General features: G+C 27.8%; 1 protein-coding gene across 1 annotated transcript; it reads left to right on the forward strand.

The window, feature by feature from the left end:
• Positions 1-12,307: 12,307 nt before the first annotated feature.
• Positions 12,308-14,159, forward strand: LOC104877641 (pentatricopeptide repeat-containing protein At5g66520). Its single transcript, XM_010646376.3, has one exon. It carries the CDS (start codon positions 12,358-12,360, stop codon positions 13,951-13,953), a length of 1,596 nt encoding a protein of 531 aa, XP_010644678.1. The 5' UTR covers positions 12,308-12,357; the 3' UTR covers positions 13,954-14,159.
• Positions 14,160-14,161: the final 2 nt, after the last annotated feature.

The following is a 14,161-nucleotide window of genomic DNA, read 5'->3' on the forward strand; positions in this document are numbered from 1 at the left end:
TTTTAGAAACAGACAGCGTATCCCAACCTTATGCCACGTAGAAAAATAAATTTATTAAAATATTATTTATTCATATTTATGTCACATTTATTATGCTTTAATTAGATGGAAATCGGGTGCGAACCAATTAGACATTAATACCTAGCATTTTTCAAATATGAAGCGAGACAAAAGGCAAGGAGAAGGGGGAAAAGAAGGAGAGGAGATGCAGTGAATGGAAGATCATGCACGTGAAGATTGAGGAGCGCGGTGAATTAAATTATTTGATAGGAGATTAGAGTGGACACGCCACTGCTGAATTGTATGTACTCGGAGAAGATATTTGTGGCGCGTATATTCTACGTAACCGGCTACACATGCTCGGAATTTGATTGATTTTGGGTTGGTGTCACAGGGTCCCATATGATTTCCCATTGGTTGGAAGAAGCTGATTGGGCACTGAACACTCTTTTGGAGCATTCATTCTTAAAGCGACACCTCATATCATATCTAGAATCTCCAAAATTAGGTACAAAAGGTGGGAAGAAAAATTACCTGGAAATCAACCTACGAATTCCTTATCATTTAATCTTATTACCTTTTTTCCTAAAAAAAAAAAAATATGCGTTGATTGAGATTTTTAATGAAATTAAGAGGGAAGGTTTAATTTCAGATATGCTATTACATCTTCGGGTTTAATTGATGGTTATGTTTAAACTTTTATGAAAATTAATTATTTAAAATGATATTAGAACTTGATTTGGTGGGAGGTTGCAGTTCTGATCCCTTTTTATAATTCAAGAAAAGTAGTAAATTATAGGAAACTAGGAAAAATTTGTTATTGAACAAGTTAAAAATAATGTTTAGTTTTTAATTATATATATATTGATTGAGTTTAAATCCAACAAGCTTAAAGTTTTATAAAAATTGATTGTTTAAAATGATATCAAAACTTGATTTGGTGGAACGTTTCGATTTTGACTCTCTTTTCCGTAATTCAGTCGAAGAAGTGAATATTAGATGAAAAATTGGTTGTTCTACGAATTAGAAATAGTTTTTAGTTTTTAATGCTTTAAATATAAGGATCAAAATAAAAGCTTTATTTATATACAATTCTCATGCTTTGTAATTCTTAATTCCAAATGTTAAAATGACAACTTATTAAAATTCAAACTTTTAGTTAATAATTTTTATTTGTTTAAACACAAACACTAAAATAAAGAAAAATATAAGTGAGTTTTTTTTTTTCCAAATTCCATATTAACCTTATAAAAGAAAGTTCTAAAAGGAAGAAAAAAATAATATTTAATTAAAAATCACAAAATAATCAGGCTTATTTTTCAAAAAAAAAAAAAAAAAAACTTCACAGTACCCTTCTCCTTATGACTAGGCTTTTGCATAAATGCTATGGTTTGAAAAAAAAATATTTTCTTTAAAATATCTCTAAAATGATCACAATTAATAATAATTCTTTTAAAAAGAATAATTCATCATGGTGACACTAAAATGCCTTTTGGAAGGATAAATCTTATATTAAAAAAATCAATTTACTTTTTATATTCAACTATTTTTATATAAATTTATTATTTTTACATTAAATTTCTTTTTTAAGATATCTTTTGAAATACTACAATATTTTTTTAAAAAAATAATAATAATTCAAGGATTAATTTTATTCACCTTACTAAGGTTTTTGCTAAATACTTAATCCTTATTAATTTGAAATTTTATGAAATATTGTAAGAGTAAGCTAACCTCACTTTTCTCTCTTATTGTGGTCAAGTTGACATTAGATTTCCTCAATAGCCAATAGCATTGAAAGCAAGAAATGTTGATGAAAAACCATGTTTTAAGAAAGATGAATTCCATATGAAATAATAAACTCATTTTTTGAAAAGACGAATTCAATTTTTTTTTAATTGAACTTATTTTAAAAAAAAAAAATTTATTACTTTTACATTGAATTTGTCTTTTGAAAATAAGAATCTAAGGTTTGTTTGAGGATTGTTTTTTAAAGTGGTTTTATGTTCTCTAGAATAAAAAACAAAAAAATATCAATAACAACCAAAAATTGTTTTTTTTTTTTCTTAAGAACAAAAAAATGAATGTTTTCAGATAACATTTTTTAGTTCTTTTATATTATTTTTACTTATTTTTCGAGCTATTTTAAGAAATAATTAAAAATAAAACGCTATATATAAAAATTATTTTTAAAACATATTTAAAAATAAGTTAAAAACATTTTAGATTTCCAAACAGATATTTATTCTACAAAAATCAAAAACCTATTTTCAAAAACAATTTTAAAAAATTATTTTTAAATACAACAGTTACCAAACAAGTACTTAGTATAGTTAAACTCGTGTTTTCAAAATATAAATTCAATACTTCTATATTCAAGTCATTGGTCTCTAGTTTGCCCCGAAAGGTTCTTTAGTTATTTGAAGAATCTCACAAGGGTATGAGAGTAGAATAGATTTTTTCTTTTTCGTGAAAGACACCTAATATTGTAGAAAGAAAGGGATCGCAATGAGTGGGGCATGAGATGTTGAGGCTTGTGGTAATTACTGTGCCCCCAAAATTCCACGTGTTTTTGCATGATAAAAAATAGTGGCTTCCTCCCCATCCGCCATCGTCCGCATCGTCCGCCATCACCCGCCCAATGGAGAGCCATAACCATTTTGTCCAGGAATCAAATCTCTGTCATCTTCTATTAGCGATAACGCTAGCGACTTCATGATCTACCCATAAAAACCAAAAAGTCATGTCAAATTTGAAAAAAACCACAAGCCAAATATACTGTACAAATTTTTATGGCTTCCAGTTTGGTGTGTATTTTTGTGAGTGACGTGTCACGTGAGGCAGATATTCTACCAAAATGATATTTTATCAAATGTAGGGCCCTTGGATGGATTTGCCGCTCGAATCAAATAGGTCAACGGAGGGGATGGACGAGAGGAGATTTAAACCTCCCTGAGGTGGGGTGGGTACTGGGCAGTTGTAGGGTCTACTTTTGTCTTCCCGGTTGTGCTCGTACGTTATGTTTCTTGTTTTTAGATCAGGCTGTCTGAGCTTATCTCTCATCCGATATGATTTCTTCTGCTAATTAGTCAATGCATAAATAGTAGATTTTGACTTTTTAGGTTAGCCCACTCATCCAGGGGACTCTAATCTCAATTCAATCAAAATGTGAGGGAAATTTGGAAAATAGCATATTGGTAATACATACGAAAATTTACATATCCATGTTTAATATACATAATTAAACATGGGACAAATGAACCAAATATCTTACAAAGACATGACACTTGAAGATATATATTTTATACCATTCAATTCATGTTGAGAAAATGTATTTTGATAGTAATGGAAATAAGTGTTCGGATTACTTTCGTTTTTCATGCAGAAAAATAAATGAAATTCAAGAAAGAGAACTTTCATATATAAGTAAGTTCTTTTTGAGATAGAGAACGGGAGAAAGTTTTTTTTTTTTTTTAATGATTATATAGTGACAGTTTCAAAGTAATTTTAACTCTTAAAAATTGTTTTTCCATTTCCCATTTTGTTGGATCGAGTCGGGTTGACCCACTTGGGCATTCAAACTCAACTCCAACATATTATAATGAACCTAAATTTAAACTAAAAGAATGAATAGGATTGATCACTAAAGAATGAAAAAATGCTAAGATGGAAATTTGATCTTAATCATCAGAGAAGTTCTTTCGAATCAAAATATAAACATATAAATAAATAAGATTGGGGTACGACTCCTTTAAATTAGAATATAAACATATAAATAAATAAGACTCATGTGCAAAGTCATGAAACTTGAAAATACATGTTTTGCACCTTCGGTATAACTTTAAGTTAGGATGAATGAAAAGAGGGTTTGTTGTATTCAAAATTTCTACAAATAATTGATTTTAAAATATTTTTAGCAACTTTTATTTGGATAAAATGCTTACTAATTATTTTATACAAGATAAACCTTATAAGCTTCAATCCATTGGATGCTTGTGATATTTGGATGAAGATGATGTCTCCGTCAAAGGTGTGCTCCTTAATCTAGCGGCATCAAAGTGACTTTTCCATTGATGATAAGTAGGATAATTTTTAAAAATCTTATCTCTATGTTAGTTTCTCGGAGAATGTTAGGAAAAGAAAATAAAGAAACAAAAATGAAAGAAAAATAATTTAAGCGGGGATTTCATACAATACAATAGAGAAGCTTCTTATAACGAGGGTGCAATAATTCTCTTGAAGAATGAAGAATAATGATAAGAACATAGAAAATTCACATTAGAGATATTCTTCAAATCCTTAAAATATGATTGCATATACAAAGTCTTGAGAAAGGATTAAAGGAATTGGTGTTTCTTAACTCAAGTCAAGAGGAGGGGATCATGATGTGATTTGTGAATCTTGTGGATAAATCATAAATGTAGGTAGGAAGGATAAGAGTCATCTTTGAAACGTGTCCCCCCTTAACCTTAGTAATGTAGTTCTCGCTACAAAACAGTTCAAGGCATAGGGTCTCTACTTATCTTATGGACATGTAGGATAAGTTAAGAGTCGTCTTTGTAACTTCCCCTAATATGGTGAACTTTAGTACCCAAATGTAGTCGTCTTTGTACCAAATGTGCATATTTAAAGGATGAAAGAAAAAAAAGTTGAATAATAATAAATTATTCATTTATTTTATACATTTTTTATATTTGATTATATTTTTATATTTTGGTTTCATATTAGATCACAAATTTCATATTTTAGTACTATTATCACTTTTTTTTTTTTTTGTATTTTATATCTTGATCATATATTTTTTAATACCTAAGTCACATTTTTCATACTTAAATTGATTATATTTTTTGTCTGGTAGTATCTTGATCGTATTTTTTGATACTTTAATACTTTGGTCATATTCTTTGTATATTAGTTATATATGTATATTTTTTGTATTTAAATTATATTTTTCATATTTTATATCTTAATTATATTTTTTTGTATCCCAATTACATTCTTCATATTTAGAGCATATTTTTTATTCTCTAATACCTTGATAACATTTTTCATATTTTGCTCATATTTTTCATACCCAGATTATTATTTTCATATTTAAGTATCTAAGTCATATTTTTATTTTTATTCTTTGATAACATTTTTTTTATCTTATTCATATTTTTTATATCAAAGTTATTTTTTTATACCTTAGTATCTAAATCTAGGTCATATTATTCGGACCTTAGTACTTAAATTACCTTTTTTTTTAATATCTTAATAATTAAGTCATATTTTTTGTATCGAGCTCATTTTTTTTATACCTTGGTACCTAGGTCACATAATTTGTACTTAGGACACCTTTTTTTTTTTTTTAACATAATTCATATTCTACACACCTATGTTACATTATTCATATTTTCGTACCTAGATGGGTTTTTTTTTTATATATATATATATATATATTTAGGTCATCTTTTTGGATATGTTACGACCTAGGTCACATTCTTTGTATTTGGATCATTTTTTTTTTTTGTATCTTAATATTAGCCTACATTCTTTGTTAACATATTTTCATTCTTTGTGTTTAGCTTATATTTTTTGTGTATATATATATATATATATTTTAAATCTTTACTTTTATAACCTTTTTAAACTAATCACTTCTTTTTTATAACTTTTTTTAAAATAAGTGACTTAAAACGAAATTAAGTGGTTTCCATTTTTTAGACAAATTTTATAGCATCCAATGCTATATTAAAATTTTGCATTAATGATTTGGGTTGAGGTAACGTTCTTCTATGATGATTTTTGAAATTAAGTGGTTTCCATTAAAAGTCAACCTGTGAGTTTTAGGAATTTTGTTCTTAATGTTAATATGCATATAAATTCTTCAAATAATCTAAAATTAAGAAAATCTTAAAATAAAGTCATATGATATTTTTGTTAGTAGATTCTTCTTTCAAACATAGCCAATCGATGATGAAAGACAATTAAATGACAAAGATTATTTAACAAATAGAGGTATTGAACAAATCGAGATATTACAAAAATTCTCCTCTAATATAATGCAAAATTTAAGAGTTTATTTGGTCATGTCATTTAAAAACAATTTTATACTTTTCAAAATAGAAAACTGTTTTTAAAAAATTTTCTAACACTATTTGACCGTTGTTTTTTAGAAACAATTTTTAAAAACAAAGTAAATTAGAAAACAATTTTTAAAGAATAAGTAAGAGTTGTTTTCACATGTTTTTAAAAAGAAAAGGAAAATATGGGCTCGTTTGACCATGTTTTATGAAACTTGTTTTTAAAAACTGTTTTTAAATTAAAGAATAAAAAATAATTTTTAAAAACAAGTTTTAGAAAATATGGCCAAACATGTCCTAATATTTTCTGACAAATAAAACTCCATCGTTAAAGGATTACAAGTCGCTTACCAATGATGTTTTATCGTAGGTTATGTTTGGTGATAAATAAAAAAAATAAAAAAATTGAAAGAAAATAAAGAGAAAAAGAAGAAAAAAAAAATAGATTTAAAGTTGATAAATTACTTTAATTTATTTTTGTTTATTTTAACTCATTTATATAAGATTAAATAATTTAAAAATACATAAATGTTTAATTAATTTTAATTATATATATATTGTATTGTTTCTGGTAAAGTCAAAATAGAAGAAAATAATTTTTTTAAATTTCTTTTTTCTTTAATACTTTCTTAGATCCAAACAAGGAACTAAAACCTAAAGGGCCCGGAAATGAATTATATACAAATGATTGAAATAAGATAATAAGAACCATCAACATAAAAGGAGGTGTTAGTGATTGTTAGTGAAAACCATTCCAAATAGATAACAGCAACTATAGCCTTTTAATCCTTGGCCAAACTTCAAATTAAGAAACTCCAAATGCATCCTAATCTTATAATATAATTTAGAAGGATGTTTGATAAAACTTAATATTTATTACTTAATAACTTAAATTAACTTTAAGTTAAATTACACTTAAGTTATTGACTTAAAACTTATTACTTAATTCTTACTTTAAATATTAAGATTATTTGATAGAATTAATTTAAAATTTATTCTAAATTGTCAAATTGACATATTTATCCTCACAAATTATAATTACGGTAAAAAAAAAGTCAAGTAACAATGGATGTTATTGAGTAACAAAAAAGATCCTAAAAGTAATTAGGACCAATAGGAATAGAAATATAAACTTAAAAATAATTTAATTGTTTTTATTTATTACTTAAAATTGTTTTTTATTTTAAGTTATACCATTAAGTTATTTTACCAAACATACTTTATTTATTTAATGACTTAAATTAAGTTGTTAAGTCACTCTAAATTATTAAATTGATTTACCAAACACCCACTTAATTTAAATCTTTTTAAAATTGTATTTTTGAGTTTCTATTTGGATACACTTCTTTCTTTTGTGATTAATTTATATTTTTCATATTAAAAAATTTTAAAATGTATCTTGATAAAGTCTAAATGTTCTATTTATATTTTTAAATTCCCATATTTCAAGTTGCAACTTTGTATGTATAAATGCACACTTGTTCAATGAAATAAACATAATATTCTATAATAATATTTCAACCTTCTTATGGTACTAGAGCACTCAAAGCTCCCATGAGCTAGTTGCCATTGCCCACTTAAGCTACTACTTCCTCATCAAACACTTTTCAAAAATAAAAAACCAAAAACTTGTTTTGATAAGTTGTTTTTAAAATAATTTTTTTATTTTGATATTTTAAAAACATTGTAAATTTCAATTTATATAATATAAACTAAATGTAATTCAAGTCTTATTAAATTTAAGTAATTTTTTAATTATAAAAAAATTTAAAAATAAATATTTTTTAATAAAATATGAGTGCTAATATTATAATAAAATCATAAATTATATTTTTTATAAATATTGTAAAAATTTGGATACTAACATCCTCATAAAAGTATAATTGAATTTAAAAATTATTAAATTTATTAATAAATTTAACAAAAAGTCTCGCTTGGTTTGAAATTCATTTCTATAGTAAAAAAAAAAAAAATATGGTTGTATGCAAAAGAAAAATGATAGTTATTTTAAATCAATTTTTGTCCATTAATTTGTAGTATTTATTGGGTCATTATTTGAGTTTAAAAGTAATTATAAAAATTGTTAGACTCTTTGATGAATTCAATGCATTAGATTTTGTTTAATTTAAATTTTATTTACTCATGGAAAAAATTCACAAAATCATGATTATGCAAAAAAAAAAAAAAAAACAAAAAAAACAAAAAAAACACACACACACACACACAGACACACAATCATCCTAAATGAATTTGGGTCTATGATTTTTAATATTAATTTGACTGATTTTGAGTTCCATGACTTTTTAATGCTAATTGAATTTACTTTTGAGTTTCAAATTATTTTGAAAAAATAATAAATATTTTTGTGGTAAATGTTGCTTGATCTAAAATTTATTTGATTTATAAAAAAAAATCTTAAAAAGTTAAAAAAATTCATAAAAATACATATAATTCAAAGGAAGATCATATTTAAAGATTTTTTGTATTAGTATTAGGTGATGAAGAGCAAATGAAAGAAGAATGATATCATGTTCTATTTTTATATTTTTTCTTATTTTTCTATATTTTCCTTTTGATTTTAAAAATCAATCAAAACAATTTCCACTTATTCTCTAAAAATTATTCTTTATTTTACTTTGTCTTTAAAAAATGATTTTTAAAGAATAACAACCAAACAATGTGATAAAGTTTTTATAAAGAAAAAAGTTTCTAAAATCATAACATTATTTTTAAATCACATGGCCAAATAAGTTTTTATTATTTATAAATAAATATCAAAGGATGTTTTTTAAATGAAAATAATAAATTATTTTAAACTATATGTAATCTAAGAGTAGTTTTATTAATGAAAATAGAAAAAAATATTTTAAACTATGTGTACATATATTATTGTCAATTTATTTCTTTTTCCATTATTATGATATAACAAATAATTATTCCAACCTTACATTTCAAGATACATCAAAATATAAGAATTGGAATAACAAAATTCATTCATATTCAAGAAGAAATAGGAATAAAAACAAAATTTTCATTTCCATTTTGATTCCCATGTACCATACGTAGCTTAAATGTTGTTACCGAACTATTTGTCTTGGCGAGCCTAGTTCAACTCACCATTTTCTGGGCTCAATCCTCTTGGCTATCTTGATGGTTCCTTCATCATTTGTTGTCACATATGGTGTTTTTCCTATGAACCCGCTTACACTCTAGATTTGACAAAATCAACTCATCCTCCATGCTATTCTTGTTTCTATATCAGAATGATTTCCTCAACAAAGTCCAATCAAGAGGCATGGAGCATAGGCCAAAATGTATGCTAAGAAATCACACTCTCGTGATGTGATTTATTTGAAGGAACAACCATCCTTAATCATCTGCAACATTAAATCCGTTGCTAAGTTTCCCATCTCCATCAAAATGATTGCTAATGAGCTTACGGTCCTTGGTTCCTCGTCCCATGATCTTGATATACTAAAGTGTGATATATGTGATATTGATTTGACATATAAAAGAATCATTGTTGCCCTGCATGATATGGGTGATCGGAGGTAGTTTAGCTTTGAAAGAAATCATATGAGAATGTGATTTTATGTTTATATTGAGTCATAAAATTTTGTATGCACTTAAAGATTTAAAAAATTCATCTCTTATTGAACTTAAATAGACTACCGTTTCTTAAAATAAGATGATTTTATGTTTTTAATAAAACTCTTACCTTAATTCTTTGAAACTTGTTTTAAAGGATTATTTGAAGTTAAACATGTGTTATCAGAGTTTCTCGATCTTGATTTGGAGTTACAATACAACAAATCGAGGTTGGGGGGAGGGGCGGAACTGATTAGGTTATTTGAGTTGAACATGTGTTACAAGAGGTACTAACATACATTCCCATGTTATTACCTAATTACTATCCATTATCAATTGTCTCTACCCAATACTTCTAAAAGACCAATACTCAACCGATACCACACAACCCATTTCGGGGTCACTGACTCCAGGAACAATATATCAAACCTAAACAATTTCACTTTACAATAATAAAACATCCTCTTATACGCTTTTCTTAAACATTCTCATGTCACCTAAGTCATTAAGTGTCCTCACTAGCACCAAGTCATAAGTGACAAGTTAAATGTACTTCTTCGAAGTAGGAAATGGGATCTTATGTCTTATCTCCTATTAAAAAACACTATTAATTAGTTGCGAATGACTTTTTATAATTAAATATAATCTTGATGGGTTTTCACCATGCCCTGGTCTCAACTATCATGACATGTTTAGTCCTAATATTAAGCCCATAATGGTACATCTAGTTTTATCTCTTACTCTCACCTTTGATTTGATGATTAGATAACTTGAAACTAACAATGACTTCCTATAGACACCCTTTTGAAGTAAAATAAAAAAAAAATAAAAAATATATATTTAATCTAAACACAATCCATTTAATAATTATATTTGAATGACTCAGCACAAAGACAATCCATTTATCACAGTTGATAAGACACCACTTGTAACTTATTTAATAAATGGGTTGAATTGGATTTTGTATGGATTGACACTTATCTCATTAAACATGATTCTAAACATGTCTTATATGGATTGACATGAATCATCCACTAAACAAAATTTATTCATGTGTTTAACAAGAGTATAATCTACTTGACCTCTTCAAGATTTTCAATTTATCATATTTAAAATACTTTTTATTTGTTTTAATTTTTGAGATATTGATTAATTTAATTATCTAAGTTGTTATTATGATATTATTTATAAGATAGTAAAATACAAATGAATATTTTATTGCTTATTTGGATACATTTCCTAGCTTTTATTTTTAAAAATAGAAAATAGTGGTAAGTTGTATATAAACTAAAACTCTTATATAAAAAATATATATTAATATTATATCTTTAAAAAATATTTTAAAAATATTTTATTGGAGTTAGGTTTGGATGTCTAAGTGGACTAACTCAACCAACAAAATGATAAATGGAAGGATAATTTCTAAAAGTTAAATATATACATATATATACTCTCTGTCTATCAGAAAAAAAATGAAAGAACACGCTTCTATGAGAAAGTTTTCTCTCTTGAATTCTATCTTTTTTTTTTTTTTTTTTTGTGAAAAAGAAGGTTAAGACATTTGTATTGTGAAAATAGACTGATTCTCAAAATTTTGTAGTTCATTCACAACTTGGGACAGTGAATTTATCAGTGAAACAATCAGTCTAGATTTTGGATATTTTAGAAGGTAATCTGAAACCTTATTTCCATCATATTTATAATTTGATATAATTAAAACTTTTAATACCTTAATTTTTTTAAACATTTCTAAAAGTCATTTTTTTCTCTAATGTAAGTTCCAAAAAGTCATTGCAATTTACATAAAAGTTACTTGTATAAAAGTTATTATCGTTTTCTATTTTAAAAAATATAAAATAAGAAATATCTTTAAATCATATTTTTATTTGATATTTTAATTGTAAAATTTTTTTAATATTTATAATTTTTTAAATATAAAATTTCATTTTAATTAGTCTATTTGTTTTAATTTTTAAGCATATGATATCTATTATTAAAAATTTGCATATATAAAAGTATTAAATTCATGTTAAAAATGTTACAAAAGGATTGGATGATAAATAAATCATTTTAACGCTATTAAAAAAATTAGGGTGAGTAGTGAAATCTAAATAGAACAAATATAACCCTTAGGCTATGTTCTCAAAAAGTTTGAAGAAAAATGTAGTGAAGGAAAGAAAATAGAGAGGAAAAATAGAAGAAAAGAAAAGATAAAAGAAAATTAAAAATAGATTTAAAGTTAATAAATTATGTTTATATGCTACTTCCATTTTTTTTTTTTACTTATTTAACTCTTCAATATAAAGGTTAAATAATTTAAAAATATACAGATTTCTTAATAATTTTAATTACATTTGACTTATTTTTGCATTTTCCATGGTAAAACCAAACATAAAAAATTCTTTTTCTTTAACTTTTTTTTTTTTTTTATCTAATATTTTTTGAAAACCAAACATAACCTAAAGTGATGAACGAGTTGAGTAGTTAAACCTCTATATAATGTTACACTTGATTAAATAAGTTATATGATTTGATTCGATTATCAAACAAGTATGTTTTTTCCCAAGTCAAACCCTTGTTTTTTTTGGAAGAAGGTATGGGCCAACCATCATCTTATATACCATGTTCTGGTTGGATTTTGTTTGTGTGGCTGTGAGGGAAAGATGAAACACTAGATCAATCAGCCAAATGTGAAGCTTGTTTCATGGCTGCTTCTTTCAGCCCTTCATCATCCCCCCTCAACTCACAGCTCTTGTTAAAGAGAACACCTGCTCGTATGCCGGCCACTGTCATCTTGCTTCAGATGTGCCACAACTTCCAAGAAGTCAGACAAATACATGCCCAATTCATCGTCTCAGGTCTCCTTGCCCGCCCTCCTAATGCCGGGAGGCTCCTGGACTCCTACGTTTCAATGTCCCAAATCTACTATGCCTTGCTGGTATTCAACAGGATCCCTTCCCCTGATGTTTTTGCTTACAATGCCATGATCAGAGGCCTAACGTTGGGTAACTGCCCCTATGATTCCCTCCTGCTGTATAATAAGTTGTTGTTAGGCGGCCTAACCCCAGACAACTACACTTACACCTTTGTCCTCAAAGTCTGTTCTCATTTGAAAGCCATCTTTGAGGGTAAACAAGTGCATTGCCAGGTAATTAAGGCTGGGGTAGCTCCGGATACTCACATTCATACCTCATTAATACATATGTATGCGAAGTCCGATAGTCTGGCTTGTGCAGAAGGCGTTCTCGCAGAATGCTCTCAAGAGAATGTGCTTGCAATTAACTCAATGATTTCAGGGTACATGAGTCAAGGTCATGTAGAAAAAGCTAGAGCAATGTTTGATAAGATGGGGGCGAAAGATGCTGCAACTTGGAGTGGGATGATCACAGGGTACACAAAGAACGGTATGCATGAAGAGGCATTGGTTATGTTTCGAGAAATGATGATGGTTTCGAATTCTGGAGTTCAACCAAATGAATCAGCACTTGTGAGCTCACTCTCTGCAACTGCCTGTTTAGGCGCATTGGATCAGGGAAGATGGATACATGCATATATTCGTAGAATTGGGGCTAAGATCAGCATCACTCTGGGTACAGGTCTTGTTGACATGTATGCCAAGTGTGGCAGCATCCATTGTAGCTACAAACTCTTCAGAGAAATGCAGCAAAGAGACGTGGTTACATGGGGTGTGATGATGTCTGGTTTTGCCATGCATGGGCAAGCCAGAAAATGTTTCCAACTGTTTGATGAGATGGTCGCAGGTGGAACTCGTCCCAATGAGGTCATTTTTGTGGCCATTTTATCTGCTTGCTCCCATGCTGGATACCTTGAATTGGGACATCATTATTTCAATCAAATGGTAACTGATTTTGGGATTAGACCATCGGTTGAGCATTACGGATGCATGGTGGACCTCCTTGGCCGTGCCGGTCAGCTGGCAGAGGCAGAGGAGCTCATCATATCCATGCCAGAAGAGCCCACAGCAGTCATATGGGGTGCATTACTTAGTGCTTGCAGAATCCATAAGGACTTGAGGAGAGGCAGACGTGCATTCAGGCAGCTAATGCAGCTAGAGCCATTGCGTGGCGACCGGTATAAGCTTGCAGGGCAAATGTTTTCTAGTGCAGGAGAAAAAGAAGAGGCAGATAACGTAACAAGATTCATCAAGGAAAATGAATTGGAGACGACTCGTGGGTCAAGCTTCATTGAAATAAATGGTGTGGTTCATGAATTTGTGGTAGGGGATGCTGATCATCATAAGGCTAGAGAGATGTATAGAATGTGGGAGGGAATCAATTAAATTTACCACTGATGAAGTCAGATTAGAGGTATTAAGGCGACATGTTGGGGAAAACAAAACACAAAGGGTATTGGAGAAACAGACGTAGGCAATATCCAAAGAACAACACATCCATCTTGAGTTGAGAACAGGTCTGATGTTACATGGACAAGGATCTGGTCAAGAAAAAGTAAGAGAAGCATGCTTTAAAGTTAAAGAGAACAAAATT

Source organism: Vitis vinifera, chromosome 19 (genome assembly GCF_030704535.1).
Source record: "Vitis vinifera cultivar Pinot Noir 40024 chromosome 19, ASM3070453v1".
NCBI lineage: Eukaryota > Viridiplantae > Streptophyta > Magnoliopsida > Vitales > Vitaceae > Vitis > Vitis vinifera.